We start from the raw sequence: 19,502 nt of genomic DNA on the forward strand, positions 1-19,502 counted from the left end.
CCTGGGTCAGGAAGATTCCCCCTGGAGAAGGGAATGGCAACCCACTCCAGTATTCTTGCCTGGAGAATCCCATGGACAGAGGAGCCTGGTGGGATATAGTCCATGGGGTTGCAAAGATTCAGACACGACTGAGGGACTAACACTTTCACTTTCTGCAGGCAATTGGGAATCAGTTAAGGACTTTAAGCAGGAGAGTGACATCATCAGGTTTCTGTTTCAAAGAGACTCCTCTGACATAACTTCCAGTCCAATTGGAGGGAAATAAGTACTAACTGGGAGACAAATTAGGAAGCTGTGACACGGTCAAACCAAAAATGGGGCAGACGATGGCTAATCTTAGGCAATGGAAGTTGGAATAGAGAAGAAGAGTAGATTCAAAAAAGGCTTAACAAGGACTTCCCTGTTGGTCCGGTGGTTTAGAGTCCACTTGACAACGCACGGGACACAGGTTTGACCCCTGGTCCAGGAAGATTCCACATGGCACAGAGCAACTAAGTTCATGTGCCACAACTACTGAGCCTGTGCTCTAGAGCCCAGAAACTGCAACTGCTGAGCCCACAGGACACAACTACGGAAGGCTGCTTGCCCTAGAGCCCTATGCTCTGCAACAAGAGAAGATACCATGATGAGAAGCCCGAGCACCACAACTAGAGAGAAGCCCCCACTCGCCACAACTAGAGAAAGCCCATGCACAGCAAGAAGGCCCCAGGGCAGCCAAAATAAAGAAATTAAAAAAAAATGTTTAAGGGGTTAACAAGTTAGGCTCTGGAAGTAAGGACAAAGAGAAGAGGGGATAACTCCCAAGTTTCTAGCTTAGAAAACTAAACAGATAGCTGTACAGTTCCTCAAGATAAGGAATATAGAAGAGAACTGGGTTTGGGGGAGTAGACGATACTTTTGTACACGTTTAGGGTATTGCCTGTGGGACATCCAAGTGGAAATGTCAAAGATGCAGAAATATGAGCCTGAAACCTAATGAAGACAGAAAACCAGTACTCAGCGGTGTACTAGTGATAGCTGGAGCTGGGGTCTGGATGAGATCACCAGAGAGAAAGTGAAGGGTGGGAGGATGGAGGGTTACCAGCCCCAGGGAACACCAGCACGTGAGGGCCAGCGAAAGGATCGAGAGCCAGCCAAGGAAACCAAGTATAAATTGTCTGTGAACTTAACAGGAGAGCAGTTTTCAGGTGAAAGACTCCCCATCTTCCCCAAGCATCTTTGACATAAGCTCCAGCTTCATAAGAGCAGCCATGAAGATCTTCAGAGCTTGAGGTCTCTGCTCTAGAATCAGGCTGAAACCAGGCAAGGGATGAAAATACTACCTAAAGCTAGATAGGACACAAAGGACATGGCTGCATTCAGGATGCTGAGTCAAATCAATGTGAATTATAGCTGTAGAACTAGAACTATATAAAAGAAATTGGCCACATGGAACTCTGCTCGATGTTATGTGGCAACTTGGATGGGAGGGGAGTCTGGGGGAGAACGGATACATCTATGTGTATGGCAGAGCCCCTTGGCTGTTCACCTGAAACTGTCACAGCGTTGTTAACCAGCTCTACCCCAATACAAAATAAAAAGTTTATTATCAAGCATGGTAGAAAAGCCTTTGTATACATATTTATAAATTACATGTGCAAAATATATATTATAGAAAACATGAATGTTTGCCTAACTAAAAAAATTTATGACATTTGATTCTACTTGTTTGACTCAGTATGAATAGAATGGTAGATTTCTACTTTAAAAAACAGATATGCAACAAGCAACAAAGGTTTACTGTATAGCTCAGAGAGCTACAGTCAATATCTTGTTATAACCTATAATGGAAAATAATTTCAAAAATAATATAGGTGTATATGTATAACTGAATCTCCCTGCTGTGCACCTGAAACACTAAGTCAACTCTACTCCAATAAAATATATATGTTAAGAAAAAAAATTTTTTAAGAAGTGGAAAAAAATAAATAAAAAGTAAAAAAAAAAAAAGAAATTGGTTAAGGTATTACACGAACAGATTATTTAAGTCTGACAAGGCATTCAGGAAGCAGTCATGGGAGTAACTGCTATGCTGAATATTCTCCACTGAAGACAGAGAAGAACTGCAAAATCTCTATCTCTGAGAAGGCTCCACTCCCCGAGGAAGCCGACTTCACACAACTGCCCAGGTTTCAGAGTCCGGGGCTGATTCCCAGCCAGGGGTTGCCAGCTGCAGAGGGCGGGGCTCTATTTTGGGCTGCCTGCTGTCCCTGAGCCGGCCGCCTCTGGTTTGAGCAGCAGGCAGCCCCAGTGACTCACACACCCATGCAAACCGCCTGTGGCTCGTGGCATGGCCTCGGAATGCCAGCCTTAGGCCAGCTCCCTCCTCACCCCATTACACTGGGATAAATAAATAAAGAGCACGCCAGCAGCCGCACAGCCTGATGGCAACCAGATGAAGAGAGGGAGGCACGGACAAGGCCAGGAGAAGGAACTCCCTCCAGTGGACCCTGCTGAGCAAGGGCCATGCCAGCCCACTCATCCTAAACTTCCTCCTCAACACCGTTCCGACTGGCGTGTAGCCGCAGCCCCCAGATCCTTGACGGGTCTACCATTCCTAAAGGGGCCTCTCAGCCCCTTGTCCTAGGAAATGCTCAACGTGGGGATGTTGCCCTCTGTGAGAACAGGGCCAGCCTTGACTTGAATGGGCATTGCCAGGATTCCTCCTCTAGTTAGGTCACCGTCAATTGGCCCCTTTGGGCTCCCTGGAAATGAAGATCAGGCTCTTAAGGGAAGAGGAAAAACAAAAGGTCTAAATACGGAGAGGTAACCCCTGTTCAATCCTTAAATATTTTTCCTGGACTTAGTGTCCTAGAAACCTCCCATCCACTGCCCCCTGCGCCCTATCTCGATGGCCTCTTGACTAGCAACTGTCCCAGTGAGAACCAGGAAAACAGACCCCAGGCACTGACCGCTCAGCCCTCTGACATCGGCCCTGGCCCCCTGCACCTTCATCCCGAGCTCTCTGTCCTCGGTTTGTTTATCTTCCTATGTTGCTTATTTTGATGGCACATCCTTTCAGCTCAGTCTTGGGTGACCCTATGACCCTTCTGTGTCCTGTTTGTAGGACCCCAGGCAAGCAGAGTTGCTGAAAAGATGCAGTGGCCATAAGAAATGCTGCAGTCCTGGAAATAAATCTTTCAGTTCTAGCAGCTCTGTAGGACATTCTGAGGACAGTGCAGTGATCTCAGGGGTCACAAGAATTCTACATTATCCCAGCCCTTGACTCTCCTCTAATTTGTGTGTACGATCAGTAAAAGCAGCAAAACAAAATAGGGATAATCCTAGACTATGAGTCAAGAAGTGTGGATGGTCCTAAACCTATAGCTACCACCATATGACCTTAGGCAAGTCACTTAACCTTTCTGAGGCCCAATTTCTTTTATTTTATTCATCTATTTATTTGGCTGTGACAGGTCTTAGTTGCAACATGCTCCATGGCACAAGGGATCTTTGTTCCCCAACCAGAGATCAAACCTGCATCCCTTGCATTGCGAGGCAGATTCTTAACCACTGGAGCACCAGGAAAGTCCCTTAGGCCCAATTTCTTAAGCTATGAAATGGAAAGCTACTATCTATCTCTCAGATCTTTTCCAGATATAATAAAACTCTACAAGTCTAAGCAGTTTGGATGTGATCCACCCAGAACCTAAAGGACCAGTATTCTTGAAGCAGTTGGTTCGAAAACACCAATCTCCTTCCTGGGCTAACACCTGTTTTCTACATGCTTTCTCATTCAGTTCCACAGTATTCCCCCCACCCCAATAGTGTGAAATGAGCCTCCAATTTTACAAATGAGAAAATAGAGGCTCTGAGAGAAGTGATTTATCAAAGCCACAAAGTAAATCAGAAGAAAAACTGAAGATCCCAAATAAGAGTCTAACAAGCAACACTGGATCCACAGCCCACACAGCCACAATTTTCATAAAATCCCTTTAGCATAGGTTTATCAACATATTTATCCACAAACTCATTGAGAACCTATTACTTCCAGGCACTATGTTTGGTGCTGGGAACATGGAAACATATTCAACATGGTTCTTGCCCTCAAAGAGTCCATGAAAGTGAAAGTGAAGTCGCTCAGTCGTGTCCAACTCTTTGCGACCCCACGGACTATAGCCTAACAGGCTCCTCTATCCATGGGATTTTCCAGGCAAGAATACTGGAGTGGGTTGTCATTTCCTTCTCCAGGGGATCTTCCCAACTCAGGGATCGAACCCCGGGTCTCCCTCATTGCAGGCAGATGCTTTACCATCTGAGCCACCAGGGAAGCCCTTCAAAGAGTCCATAGCTCAGTGGAAAAAGACATACTCTTGCAAGCATACAAACAGCATCATTATGAAGCTATAACTGCTAAAAAATAGAGGCATGAACCCAGGCACTATCATCTCAGGAAAGCAGGATTATCTTTACAAGAAAGTCTGTAAAGGTCTCCCAAAGAAGCTGAAGCTGACACTCGAAAGATTAATAGACGTTCACAAGGTAGAAAAGACCAGGGCACTGGGCATTCTAGATAAAGGAACAATGTGTGCAGAGACACAAAGGCAAGAGAAAACAGCATTTTTGGCAATTCAAACCCATTCTATATGGCTGACACATAAAATATACAGAAAAAAAAATGCTGAGAAACCAAGCTGAATAGGAATGCAGGCACTAGATAGGAAGGCACCTCCCTGATGAGCTAAGAATAAGCCTAACATTGTTTGACTAAGGGGCTGAGGCATGGAACAAGCATGTCATACCAGCCTACATTAACCTCCTTAATACATAAACCTATAGACAGGAGAAGCTATCTGAAAGAAAAATGGCCTAAGATATCTCTCTGTCCCAAGTTTTGGTTTAATGGTCTCTCTTTCCCCATGAATACCTAAAACCTGTTCTGCTTCAAAACTGAGCAATGCAGCTCTCCTCCTCCAGAATTACAACCGCTTTAGTAGAGGGACTGAGGGCTCCCTTTACATGTTTGGTTCTCACTGTTAAGACCTCAAGCATCATGCAGCTACTGCTCAGTCAATAGACAGAGGCAGGACAGAAGGATCCGAATCAAGAACACCTGCCTGTTGCCCAGCCCTGTGAAAAGCACGAATTTCAGGTTCAAAAGAAGTATGAGTCACAGTCCCTGCCCACAAGGAGCTGACAAATTAGCCTAGAAGACAAGACAGAAAAATGAATAATCCATACATATGATAAATACTATAACAGCATTATTTACTTACACAATAAAGTACCAACCTGGGTAACATGTATAATTAGAAAATAGTGCAATAATACTAGGGTACTAACGGTACAACCAACAACTCCCAGAAGAGTTAGAGAAAAAGATCAATATTGACTGGTACTATCAAAGGTCACTATTATTAATATTCCCCCTGCTTGGCATTTAATAGATGTTTCTTTTGGCCAAGCTCAATCCTTAGAAGGGAAACCTAGGAAGGAGCTTCTGACAGGCCACAATTATCTTCTCCCCATTCATTCCCTTGCCAGTCCCCTTGCATAAACACTGTGATTTTCCACAGCCTACTGTGCCCACAAGACCGTCCCCAAATGGTAGCCCTGTGCTTTTCACCATCCCCTACTGCAGGATGTACAAGGGGACAAGGAATAATGACTAGCCCCCCGCTCCACAATCCAGACCTGGGATCAAATCTCAACAAGCAAAAACTTAGCAACTGGTCAACCAAGCTTTCCAAGAGAATACCAAATAAAATGCCTAGGTACTGCAGCAGCGATGTTTTACAAATGTTAATCAGCCCACTTCTACCTTTTACATCTTTCCCCCTACTTCTCCCCCAGCGTCTCCATCTTAAGCTTTTCAGACTTTCTATAGGTGACTTTTCTAGAAAATAGATTTTTCAATCATGTAATCAAACCCAATACCCAAAATGCAAGTCACTACTCAGGCACCTGGAAAGAGGAAGTAAAGTGAAGGCTGCACAAAGAGAAAGGAAATAACAAACACTTTACCTCTACCATAAATCGTTCCAAGAAGGAATTCTCTTCAAATGGCTCTGTCTTCAACCGATCTGCAACAAGAAGGGAGACAGAAAGGAAATATGAGTCTTAGAACACGCTCCCTACCTGTGAGATGGAAAGGGAACAGAGCCCAGGACTTCTTGGGGAAAAGGATAAAGATGCAACATTCAGAGACACCAAGTGGGAGAAAAGCACAAGCAGGAGGAGGACAGGATGATTAGCCATGACAACAGGTTCAGCGGCAGCACGTGCTCTCGAAGGTCTTCCCACTATAAGGACAGGTTGGATTGAATTTTTAATCTGAAGTTGGAGCTATGCAACCTTCTAAAGTCCCAAGTCATGTTTGCCCTCATGCAATTTTGTACAGCTGTTGGCCCCTTTCCAGAATCTTTCCTGGCCATTGCCTAGGGCATGTCTGACTCAGTTACAGCATCTCTTAGACACCTGGGCCCCAGCCAGATACTTAAAGCAAAAGAAGTGTCATCTAATCTCCAGTTCCTGGTTAGCACCCAGCACCCGGGGAAGCACCTCCGTAATACAAATGAGTCTCCCCCTTTCCGAAGGCCCTTCAACCACTCCCCACCCAACTCCCAAAGAATGTCCTGGGCTTCCCTGATGACTCAGTAGTAAAGAATCTGCCTGTCAATGCAGAAGACACAGGTTTGATCCCTGATCTGGGAATATCCCACATGACACAGAACAACTAAGCCCATGCGCAACAACTACTGAGTCTGCAATCCAGAGCCCAGGAGCCGCAATTACTAAAGCCCGTGTGCCCTAGAGCCTGTGCTCCTCAACGAGAAGCCACTGCAATGAAAAGTACATGCACCACAACTAGAGAATAGCCCCCACTCGCCACAGCTAGTGAGTAGCCCACAAAGCAAGAAAGATCCAGCACAGCCAAAAATAAATAAATAAAATTATTTAAAACAAACAAATGAAAAACCCCACATGATGTCTAAAAGAATGTCCTCTTACCTCGGCTGAGTGTAGCCCCACTCTCCTGGTAGTCCTGGATCTCTAGATCTTTCATATGAAGCAACGTTGTTAGGTCCCTCACCTGGCATTGCAATGCCAGACTCATGCCCATCAGAGGACGAATCAAATGTTGGGAGACCTTCCATGGAATAGATACTAATTAGTCAACAGATACACATTAAGCACACCCTAACGCTGTATAAGGTATTAGGAAAAAATACTAAAAAAATAAATGTTTGCACAGGAATTTATATTTTTATAAGCATGCAACATGTTTACATGAATGTAAACACAGATACAATAACTTAATAAGTATGCGAAAGAGGTCCAGGGATTTTCTTTGTGGCACAGATAAGAGGATGGGAAGAATAAATGATAGCACACATGAACAGATAACCTCAAGTCACAATGTAAAGAGAAGGCTGTGATACAGGTGATAAGAGGTAAGTGTGGACTCAAGTCTCAGCAAAAATTTAGAGACAAAAGCAGAAGATCCAGGTAAACTTCAAGAAAGTGGGTCCAGCTAGAACAGAGTATGCTGGCTAGAGTGTAACAGAAGACAAACAACAGCAGAAAGTAGAGAACTTTGAAAGTCAAATCAGACCCAGACACTAACTATGAACCATTCAGGGCTGATCAGTTCAGTTCAGTCACGTCCAACTCTTTGCAACCCCATGGACTGCAGCATGCCAGGCTTCCCTGTCATCATCAACTCCCGGAGCTTGCTCAAGCTCATGTCCATTGAGTTGGTGATGCCATCCAACCATCTTATCCTCTGTCGTCCCCTTCTCCTCCTTCCTTCAATCTTTCCCAGCATCAGGGTCAGTTCTTCAGATTGGGTGGCCAAAGTATTGGAGTTTCAGCTTCAGCATCAGTCCTTCCAATGAATATTCAGGACTGATTTCCTTTAAGATTAACTGGTTTGATCTTCTTACAATCCAAGGGACTCTCAAGAGTCTTCTCCAACACCACAGTTCAAAAGCATCAATTCTTTGGCCCTCAGCTTTCTTTAGAGTCCAGCTCTCACATCCACACATAACTACTGGAAAAACCATAGCTTTGACTAGAGAAACCTTTGTCAGCAAAGTAATGTCTCTGCTTTTTAATATGCTATCTAGGTTGGTCATAGCTTTTCTTTCAAGGAGCAAGCGTCTTATAATTTCATGGCTGCAGTCACCATCTGCAGTGATTTTGGATTCCAAGAAAATAAGGTCTATTGCTATTTCCATTGTTTCCCCATCTATTTGTCATGAAGTGATGGGACTGGATGCCATGATCTTAGCTTTTTGAATGTTCAGGGCTGATAACAGCCCACAATGAGGCCAGAGTTTCAATCTGTCCCCACAAATGCAGCAAAGTCTAAGATCATTGTTGTAACTGAAGCAAGCCAGTCACCAAAAGACCAGCCTAGGAAGGAATAAGCCAGCCTTCCACACGGCTTGCTCTTAACCAGAGATAAAGAAGGATTCAAGCATGGCCATATGGCAATGCAGCTAGGGTGATGCTTATATGATAATGCATAGTTATATAGAATAACTATTCCATTCACCCACACATGGTGAATGTGTAGGTGACATTTTTTTGACAGCCAGTCAAAAAAAAGAGCTAAATTCGATCATTTATTCCTGGGAAGTATCATGAAAGTTCCTTTCCTTTCCCTCAAGGAGAATTGTTTCTTTTAAGAGGCACTAAGAAGAAATGCCCTAAATCAGAGGTCAGCAAATTTTTTCTGTAAGGGCAAGATGGTCAATATTTTCAGCTCTGTGGCCCATACAGTCCCTGCCACAATACTCAACTCAGCTGTTGTAGCAAGAAAACCGCCATAGAAAACATGTACTAAATGGGGGTGGCTGGGTTCCAATATAACTTTACAAAAACAAGCAGCATGCCAGGTTTGGCCTGCTGACCACATATGCCAATCCCTGCCCTAGACCTGAACAGGAGAACTTTTAGACAAGATAGTCCACACAGGCTTGAAATGAAGAAAAGGTACTGAAGTGGTCAATAAGATGTACAAGCCAGACTCATTTGGACCAGGATCAGAAGTCTGAATTCTTCAGACTCTTCTGTGTGCATTTCCATTAATTTTCTAGTAAAACTTATTACTAAAGGCTTCAAGCTTATCACAGCTCAAACTGAGAGAAAGAGATCTTTCACTACAGACAGATTATAAGAGAAGACACTGGGTGTGTGATACTGTGGGGGAAGTTAGGGGTTAATGGCAACAAGCTTTTGTATCAGCACCAGGACCCAAGAAATGCAGGGGTAATAGTGCAGCGTGGGAGGCCAGTAGTCAAGTTCAGCCATAGAGACCGGTCCCTGCTTTCTGTCACACACCACACCCCAACCAAGTACTATCTCCCAGCTCAGTCCTTAGTATGAACTTAAACCTCCAGGCAGTACTGTTCAGAGTGTGGCAGAAGTCCTGCTTTTGGAAAATGTATCTGTTCCAGACTCAACCCTCTTTCCTAGGAACTGTTTTAAGTTTGGACCTTTTCAAGGGAAACCAGGAGGAAAAATAGGTGAATACTTATCTGAAAGCAAGTCAATGGTTGGTGGGCTGAATTGAAAATAACTGCCACTGCTAACTGAGCAGCGCCACCATCTATTTGGTAGCAGCACTCAAATAACAAAAACTCCTAAAGTTAATAATCAACCTTTCTCTGGGGGTTACTTTCACAGCAATTCCTTTGAGTGGTAGTAAATAAAACAGCATGAAACATGATGAGAAACAGCTTTTAATTAATGCCATGTCTAATTAAATGTGGTGATTATTTCAATTATTGATAGGACTCCAATGTCTATATAGCATTTTTTAAAAGCTTTTTATCATTGAGTATTTCAGCTTCTGAAATAATTTCACAGAGTTGGGTTACACCACTCTGAATCATTGAGGTGTAACTCATTTCGACATTAGCTGAACCCTGTCTTAGATCAATTAATTAGAATAAGACATTGTGGCTGAAGCAATAGATTTCAAAGCAAATTCACAGACACTACAAGGAAAAACACTGACGCTGTAGGAGGCCAGGGACACTCCTTCCCCTTCATCTATGGACAGCAACGTATGGAAAGATGCAGTTCAATAAGTCAATTCAATAAATACCTACCGGGTGTCGAATATGTGCTCTGACCCTGCGAGGCCTCTGCCCTTACAGAGCTCCCAACAGCTAAGGAAGTCAGGAAGTGTGGTGGATATAGAAGCAGGAGTCGCCAATCTTGTCTAGAGGAAAAGCTATTTATAATTTTCCCCAGCGTCTTCAGATTTCCCATAGAAATGTTCAAGAGTCAGAAGAGCAGGACAGCAGTTATCAATCCCAAGATGAAACACAGCATGCTTGAATTTAATGAAAAAGGCAGTAGACTGGGAATCAGATTAACACGCTACCCTGGTTCTAACTATACCTGGATGTGAAAATGACTTCATCCCCAAGTACTCTTGTGGTCTCTGTCTTTTTTAAAAAGAAAAATTACGGAATTGGAATATTTGCTCTCATAGGTCCACTTTAATGCTAAGGCCAAGTAATATGACACATATTCTCTTATCTAATCCTCACAACTCCTTAGTAAGGTCATGATTGGTATCTTCATTTACAGATGAAGAGACTGAGTCTCATAAAAATTTAGTAACTTATCCAAGCTGATACAAGTAGTTAAAGTGGTGGAGTTAAGTTACAAGTTCAGGTCTGCTGGTTCCAAACCCTGTGCTCCTTCCACTATGGAAAAAAAAAAAAAAAACACAAAAACCTTTGGATGTGACTCCTGGGAATCATAAAATTGCCAAAAAGGTGACAAATTTGAAACTCAAAATATGGAATATCAAGAATTACATTAGGGCTTCTCTGGTGGCTCAGTGGTAAAGAATCCACCTGCCAATTCAGGAGAGATGGGTTCGATCCCTGATCCAGGAAGATCCCGGATACCTTGGAGCAACTAAGCCCATGTGCCACAACTACTAAGCCTGTGCTCTAGAGCCCATGAGCCACAACTACTGAAGCCATAATGCTCTGGAGCCCGTGTTCCGCAATAAGAGAAGCCACCATGAAGAGAAGCCCGTGCACCGCAACTGGAGAGTAGCCCCCGCTCACTGCAGCTACAGAAAAGCCGGCACAGTGACAAAGACCCAGCACGGCCAAAACAAAGAAAATTATTTACAAAAAAGAATTACACTGGGAATAAAGATAACAACAACAAAAAAGAATTAGATTAGATAATAGAAAGACTGAACAGTGGGAAGGAGTGGGTGATGAAGAGAGGTTGGCCAGAAGTGGAAATGGGCTCTGTGTTAGAAAGCTTTATATATCCCATAATATCTTGCAGAGATAGGAAAACTATTATCAACACGTTACTAACGTGAATACACCATGTGGTAGAGGAGGTGGGGACGCTCCCTGTATGAAGAGGGAAGCTCTCACTCCCTTGTATGATGAGGAGGAGTTATACTGCATAATCTCTCCAGAAGACAAGACGGCATTATGTTAGCGATTTATTAAAGATGCAAATATTCCTTGATACAGTTATTCCACTTCTAGGAATTTACTCACACATTTACACATAGGAAAAGTAAATACAAGGGTGTTTATTACATATAACAACAAAAGAATGGAAACAGTTTAAGCGTCTACTGGCAGCAGATCAACTAAATACATGTTGATATATTCATTCATCAAAATGCTATGTGGCCATTAAAAAAATATTAAGGCAGGTCTTCTAAATGTATTACTGTGAATGATATCCAAGTTCTAAAACTAAGTGAAAAAAGCAAGGTACTGGACACTGTGAACAGCATGTTAACATTTGTGAAAATACATATATATCCAGAGATCTGATTCTGACTGTATAAGTATATTCATATATATACATATATTCATATATAAATGTATAGATACATACACACAAACATATATGTAGCTTTCCTTAAGAATTCACAAGAATGTGACAGAAGTAGTTGTTTTAGAAAAGGAAAATGAAGGACTGGGAAGGGAATAGAAAGTAGACCGACTTCTTAACGACATACCCTTAAATGCCATTTGAAGTGTTTGCCTTTGGCATGAGTTACTCATTCAAAAAGAATTAAATAAGAACTATGACAAGAATGAGTAACAAACAAAAATTATGACTGTGTGACCTCACAGACACATACAAGCCTGAAATAGAATCCACCTACATCCTCGCCCATGTCCACTGGTTCTAAATTTTCCCCTATAAAGCTTTCTCAGGTACAGGGGTTTCCCTGAGATGGCATTCTTCTTCTTTGAATAATATATCTTGAAGCATAATTATTAATAAATTGTTCTCCCCATGGCCAACCAAGACTCATTCGACTCTAAATACTGCTGCCTCTTTTTAAACTGCCGCTCTCCAACTAGAGAAATTTGCCTAGGAGAGCTAAGTGTTCTTAACACACTACTTTCCATTATATTATCATTATACAAGTATCCTTTACTGTATTCTTTTGAAAGGAATAACTATTAGAGCTCATAAGCTTCCAATATGAACTGCCTCTCCAGTCTCACTTGTCTGAATTTCCAGGGCTGTGTGATACAAAATAAGAGTAGCTATTGGGAGGGCTTCCAGCCAAGGCTGCCCAAGTGTTTTGGTGCCACAAGCATTATTGAGGGAACAGTGCCCCCTGGTGTTACTTAGAAAAAGGTACAGGGGTTTTAAACAAAAACAAATTCTATCCAAAGCAAGGTGGAAATTTTCATAAACTCAACTAAAATCAACAAATGTGAGTGATGATTACCTGCTAAGCACTGCCAATGAGCCTTAAAAATACAGAAGTTAATGTGCAGTGGTTCTCCAAACACTCAAGTCTAGTTTGGGTCAAAAATACCAGATCAAAAACAGAACAGTTTATTGAAAAGCACTTTGTCCCATCACCCCATTGATGCCAAAGCATCACAGCACCTCTGGGAGACTAAAGAAGGAAGGTAGGAAATGATGCCCACTTGTCTTCAGTTTTCTCTGCTGATAAAACTATAACCTTCAAAAACCCACAGAAGATCCTGTCTTCTAATGTTGAAACAAGCTTTGTTTATATAGAAGGATAGAAAGACTACCAGAAGTCATTCCTTCAAACTAGTTCTTCACTCTCAACTAACTAATCACTAATAAAAACTCTTGGGGAGACTTCCCTGGCCGTTCAGTGGTTAAGACTCCATGCTGCCAATGTACGGGCCATGGGTTCAATCCCTGGTCGGGGAACTAAGAACCCACATGCTCCACAGTGCAGTCAAAAGATAAAAATAAATAAAAGCTCTTGGGACCTAGAGAGCTACAAGTGAGCAGAGGACATTATCTCCCAAGTCCCTGAAAATGGGTTCATGAATCAGACCTAGCTGGGAGTCAAATTCCAGCTCATTCATTCATAAATTGGATGACTTTGGACAAATTACCTTAAATCTCAGCTTGCTACTCTGAAAAATGTCAATAATAATACTTACCTTGCAGAACAGTTGTGAGGATTAAAAGATAACGTTCAGAAAGGTACTCAGCACTGGCATATACCCTACCCTACTCCTAGAGTGATCTTAATAAATTACAAACTGAATCAGCTTAAACCCCTGCTTAAAGTTTTTCAATGAATCCCTGTTGCCTTTGGGATCAAATCCAAACTCATTAGAATCTTTCAAGATCTGGCCATTGTTTACCTCTTTTCTCACAACCTTCTGCAGTCATGAAGTTCCCCCACTTGCCCCACACTTATACACCTCCACTCCTCTCAAAATGCACTCTTGCCTAGAATGATTTTTTCATTTTCTCCAATTAGTTCCTACTCATCTTCAAAACTCAGCTCAGAAGATCTTTTCAAAAATGTTTTCCAGATTTCTCAATCATCCTGAGCTTATCTTGACCAACGTATATATCATCCTTTATCTTGCTTTCTGTCTGTCTTCTCATTAGATTATGAATCTAGGAATAGGCTCAAGTGAAGTGAAGTGAAGTCACTCGGTTGTGTCCGACTCTGCAACCCCATGGACTGTAGCCTACCAGGCTCCTCCGTCCATGGGATCTTCCAGGCAAGAGTACTGGAGTGAGTTGCCATTTCCTTCTCCAGGGGATCTTCCCGACCCAGGGATCGAACCCAGGTCTCCCGCATTGTAGGCAGATGCTTTACTGTCTGAGCCACCAATAGGCTATATTGTTTTAAATCTGAACACCCAACAATTAGCCCACAGTAGATGCTTAATAAATGTTCAATAAATCAAGTAATGACTAAAGATACCCAGTCAAGCATGTAGACCCAAACTCTGCTCCTTTTGTAAGGAAAGGAATACCAGTCAAGAAAACTTTATGCCTTCTTTCTAGTTAAGTAAAGTTTTCTAACTGGAGAAGAATTTCAAATGGGGTTTACAAAGAAAAAAAAAAGAGAGTACCAAAAGCTTCATATGAGAAGCTTTGAGAAGGAGGAGCAGCTGGCACCCCTTTCCCTACCCCATGTTCAAACTGCACTTACCAGTGAGGGGCTAGCTAGGCTGCAGTGGAAATTCCAATAGAATGGGAGGCCAGAAAGCTCACTCCGCACCTGTAGTATCAGTGCCTCTGGCACACGATCACAGGAGAATGTAGCCGTGCCAGGGCAAGAAGCATCCTTCAACAATGGGCGAAGCAGATCATCCAAATGACGAAGAAAAGCCTCGGGAGGAGCAGTCAGGCGCTTGTTCAGCTCCTTAAAAGACAGCAGGGTTTGTACAGAGTGAGAAAGCTAAAAGGAAACTGACTCCCTTGTACACACATGCTAAGTCACTTCAGTCGTGTCCAACTCTTTGTGACCCCACATACTGCAGCCCGCCAGGCTCCTCTGTCCATGGGATTTCCCAGGCAAGAACACTGGAGTGGGTTGCCTTGCCTTCCTCCAGGGGGCCTTCCCAACTCAGGGATTGAACCCAAGTCTCTTACGTCTCCTGCACTGGCAGGCAGGTTCTTTACCGCTAGTGCCACCTGAGATTCCCTCATAGATAACAGCAAAGAAAGCTCTGGTTAACAGGAAGACAGTGGGCAGGGGACTCCCCTGGTGGTCTAGTGGGTTAAGAATCTACCTTGCAATGTAGGGTATGCGGGTTCAATACCTGGTTCAGGAAGATCCCAAACCTTGAGGGGCAAGTGAGGGGCCCATGCTGAGGGGCAGCTAAGCCCGTGTGCAGAAACTGCTGAGCCCGTGTACTCTGGAGCCCACAAACTGCAACTGGAGAAGTCCTCAAGCCAGAATGAAAGATCCTACATGTCACAACTAAGACCCGATGCAGCCATGTAAACGAAGACATATTTTTAAAAGAGAAAATAGTAGGCAGAAGAGGAAGGTGAGGGAAAATAAAAACATCAGAACAGGAAAGAAGAAAACAATTTTGGCCTACTTCTTCCTTCTACTAAATACACTACAGAAATATACCCACACCCACATCCATATGGAAAGATCCCAGGGTTAGAGGCAGAAATGCAGAACACTGGTGGCAATTGTTTTATCCTGATTTAACCTTCCTTGGTAACCTATAGGCCAACAAGCTGGGAGATGGTAATGCTCCCTGACCTTCACTAGGGAAGAAATTATGTCCCCTGCCACCCACAGCAGTACTTCTCTTCACACTTACCTTGGCTCGCTGGCTGATCACACTAGTGTCCACCTGTTCATGCCACACCTGTTGAAGATCTGAAACCAGCAAGGCATAGCCCTGCCTGGTGATATACGCCTTGGCCAGGAGGGAGTTCTTAGCAAGCTGTAGCCATGCCCATGGCTGCATCAGCAGGCCTTGCTCCAGTTCCTCCATCTGCAGCAGAGTCTTAATTTAGCAAAGTGCCTCCGGGGTCCTGCAAGTCTGAAACCACTCAGACAGTTCTGTATCAAATATGCTTCATGAAAATCCTAAGAAAACAGAAGGAATGGATTTACTTTCTTCCACCTCTCCTCCACCCTCCTGGTATGTAATAAGCTGAGCATCAATCTTACTACCTCCTATCACTAAAAATCTATCTAGAATTTTGACGGTTTTTTTCTCATATTAAATTCCTAGAGGACGTAAAATATCTCCTTCTTCTATAGCATTTAAGCCTCAATAAAAGGGTAATAGAATTTCTGCTTTCCAATGGTAAAACAATGTGGAAACCCACACCATTCTTGTCGCAACTTTATCACATTCCTAATAAATATGTCAATGCTATCCTTTCCCAGAATTTCTAAAAGAGAAGAAATTGTTCTTTTTTTATAAAACATCATAAGTATCATAAGCAGGAAACTCAAATTATTTGATCATTATCTAAAAACAAAACTCTGGAAGCTCTCAGAATTTTAAATATATGTGTGTGTGTGTTCTGACTCTTTTCGACCCTATGGACTGACTAGCCTGCCAGGCTCCTCTGTCCATGGGGATTCTCCAGGCAAGAATACTAGAGGTGTGTATATTCACTAAACATATATATATTCCCTAAATTACAGTATGTATATGTGTATGTGTGTGTATATATATATATATATACACATACACTTATATGTCCCCTAAATACATTTTTCTCTAAATATAGATACATTCTCTAAGTCAGGGATTCTTAACCTAGAGTCAATGCATGTAAGTTCTCTGGAATTATAAGCAAAATTTGTGCATACATCCATATACCCAGTTGGAGGGAAGAGATGCACAGTTATGGTCAAATAAAGAGCTAATAACTCCATGTCCAGAAGCAAAGAGAAAAGCCCCAACTCCATTTCAAGAAGACTCTAAATGACTAAGAAGTCAATATAAGATACAGAACATAGCAAAGATAGAGACCATGAAATAACTCCACTTTCCTCATTGCCTACCTCCCCACCCAAGGCACTGCCATCAATGATATCATTCCCTGCTGAACATCCTGGAAGCCAACCTTTCCACTTCAATAACTAAATGTGTAGCCTTAACCAAACAGATGTTCAGTAACTATGGCTACTATACAGGCAGTTTGATCATTTTTTCTGTGGGTTAAAAAAAAGTGATATACATATATGAAATGAACTGCCAGTCCAGGTTCGATGCATGATACTGGATGCTCGGGGCTGGTGCACTGGGATGACCCAAAGGGATGGTACGGGGAGGGAGGAGGGAGGGGGGTTCAGGATGGGGAACATGTGTATACCTGTGGCAGATTCATGTTGATGTATGGCAAAACCAATACAATACTGTAAAGTAATTAACCTCCAATTAAAATAAATAAATTTATATTTTTAAAAAAAGAAAAAAGTGATATAATGAAAGTCTATAAATACAAACTGAAGTTGGGGGAGGCAGATCTTTAAGAATATAAAGAAAACAATGAAAATCCTTGGATTTCATTAATATGGTTAACATGGCTCCATTCTTCCAGTCATTTTCATCTCAATCTAAGCCATTATTCTTCCAACCATAACCTAGTGCAGCCTTGTAACACAATTTGTACAGTCACTAGGCAGGTGAAATAGAAATGCATATATTGTGACTTTCATCTGCAGCCTCAAAACCTTCTGTTTTTTCAGTCACAGTTCCCCTGCTATTCCTACTCAGAGGAGGAGATCTGGGAATGATGAAGCCAGTCCTCCTCACCAGACCAGAGTCCCACTTTGCCGAAGATCACAAACCTCAAGTCTGTCACAAACAGCAAGTCACCAAGCCCTTCTTTCCTTTCTAGGCACTCCCCAGTGCGCATTCGCAGTCACCAAAATTGGGCTGATTATCTGAGCCTGTCATTTTAGAAAGCCTGGATGCTCAAGACCCCCACACTGTATGGTGTTTTGTGGACGGGGGAGGAGTTTAAAATGCAGCTGGGGGGGTCAACAAGCCCCCCCAGAAAAGTCTGAGAAATTCAGCACCACACCTAGAGTAAGCTGCTCCCACCACACACGTCCAGTTCTGAGGCCTCTATATCTCAGCTTTTTCTTATTTCCTTCTAGGATGACTTCACATTAACCAGATTCACCCGTTTATTATTCTTTTCCTTCTAATAATTTTTTATTTAAGTATAGCTGATTTACAATATTATATTAGCTTCAAGTGTGGTGGTGGTGGTTTAGTCGCTAAGTCGTGTCCGACTCTTGCCACCCCAGAGTCTGTAGCCTGCCAGGCTCCTCTGTCCACGGGATTTTCCAGGCAAGATTACTGGAGTGGATTGCCATTTCCTTCTCCAGGGGATCCTCCCGACCCAGGAATCGAACCCGGGTCTCCAACATTGCAGGTAGATTCTTTACCTACTGAGCTGTGCTGCTGCTGCTGCTAAGTCGCTTCAGTCGTGTCCGACTCTGTGCGACCCCAGAGACGGCAGCCCACCAGGCTCCCCCGTCCCTGGGATTCTCCAGGCAAGAACACTGGAGTGGGTTGCCATTCCTTCTCCAGTGCATGAAAGTGAAAAGTGAAAGTGAAGTCGCTCAGTTGTGTCACTGAGCTATGAGGGAAGTCAAATGTACACCTGTTTATAATTACTGAATGAAGGGAGGGGAAGTGTGGAGGGCCAACAGCGGAGTGCCAACAGCGGAGTGGGGTTGCCTAAGGCGGGTCGGCATGAACCCCTCTAGGCGCAGTTCCTCCGCCATCCTGCAGAGGGAAGCAGAACACCAACGACCGTCCGGGCTAGACCCCGCCCCGCCTCACCCCTCTGGGAGAGGGCCGACCCTCTCTCCCTTCACCACAGCCCCACCCCAGGACCCCCCAGGAGCCCCGCCTGGTGGCAGCCAGTTTCCATTCGCCCTCGCTAGAAAGGCCTTCCAGTCCGTGTTTCTACTTTTACAGAGCCGGCTGCGTGAGGCGCGGCTCCGGACTCCCCAAGGGGCAACAAGGCCAAAAACCGGCTGCTTCATGGCAGCAACTTGCCGGATAGGAGTACCTCCACAAACCCCGCCCCGCGGCCGGGAGGCGAGCTGCGCACGCGCGGCCCCCGCCACCCCGCTCCCGCCGCCCATCCCCGAAGGCCTGGCCCAGAACCTTGGCCGCGCGCGGGTCCCTCCTGGCAGGACACTTGGGGGGCGGAGGCACTATTGCCAGGACCAGCCCGCAGGGCCCGAGAAGTCTCTCGCTGCCTGGCCCCGGCCCTGGCCCGGATTAGAGCTCGACCCCACCTACCGTGAGCGGCCGAGAGAGCTCTCACCCTCCCCGCGGCAGGCTGGCCCGCCCGCGCCAACGAAAAGGCCTAGAGTAGAAGCATTTCCCACCCCCACTACAGGGAGGTGGGGTCTTGGGACACTGGGGCGGAGCCCAGGCCTGATGTGGGCGGGGCATCTGGGCCCCAGGAGCTGATAACTGCAGGGCTCGGAGCCAGAGGGCTACCGGGGCCCTGGTAGGGACGTGGAAGGATAAAGACGCTCCTTAGAGTTGCCCTGCGTCCCTGGTGACTCAGATAGTAAAGAATTCGCCTGCAATGCCGGAGACCAGGGTTGGGAAGATGCATCCCCTGGAGGAGGCATGGCAACCCACTCCTGTATCCTTGCCTGGAGAATCCCCATGGACAGAGGAGCCTGGCTGGATACAGTCCATAGGGTCGCAAAGAGTCGGACATGACTGAGCGACTAAGCTCAG

At 44.2% G+C, this 19,502-nt stretch overlaps 1 protein-coding gene across 1 annotated transcript in view; it reads right to left on the minus strand.

Moving 5' to 3' along the window:
* The window catches only part of NHEJ1 (non-homologous end joining factor 1), a 91,296-nt gene extending 72,109 nt beyond the window's left edge, over nucleotides 1-19,187 (minus strand). The window contains exons 1-5 of the mRNA XM_055573506.1: nucleotides 19,050-19,187; nucleotides 15,582-15,853; nucleotides 14,450-14,662; nucleotides 6,991-7,129; nucleotides 6,004-6,062 (exon numbers count right to left, since the gene is read on the minus strand). Of these exons, the coding sequence (XP_055429481.1) occupies nucleotides 6,004-6,062; nucleotides 6,991-7,129; nucleotides 14,450-14,662; nucleotides 15,582-15,758 (588 nt within the window). The 5' untranslated portion in view covers nucleotides 15,759-15,853; nucleotides 19,050-19,187. The remainder of the gene's footprint in view (nucleotides 1-6,003; nucleotides 6,063-6,990; nucleotides 7,130-14,449; nucleotides 14,663-15,581; nucleotides 15,854-19,049) is intronic.
* Nucleotides 19,188-19,502: the final 315 nt, after the last annotated feature.

This window comes from Bubalus kerabau, chromosome 3 (assembly GCF_029407905.1).
Source record: "Bubalus kerabau isolate K-KA32 ecotype Philippines breed swamp buffalo chromosome 3, PCC_UOA_SB_1v2, whole genome shotgun sequence".
NCBI lineage: Eukaryota > Metazoa > Chordata > Mammalia > Artiodactyla > Bovidae > Bubalus > Bubalus kerabau.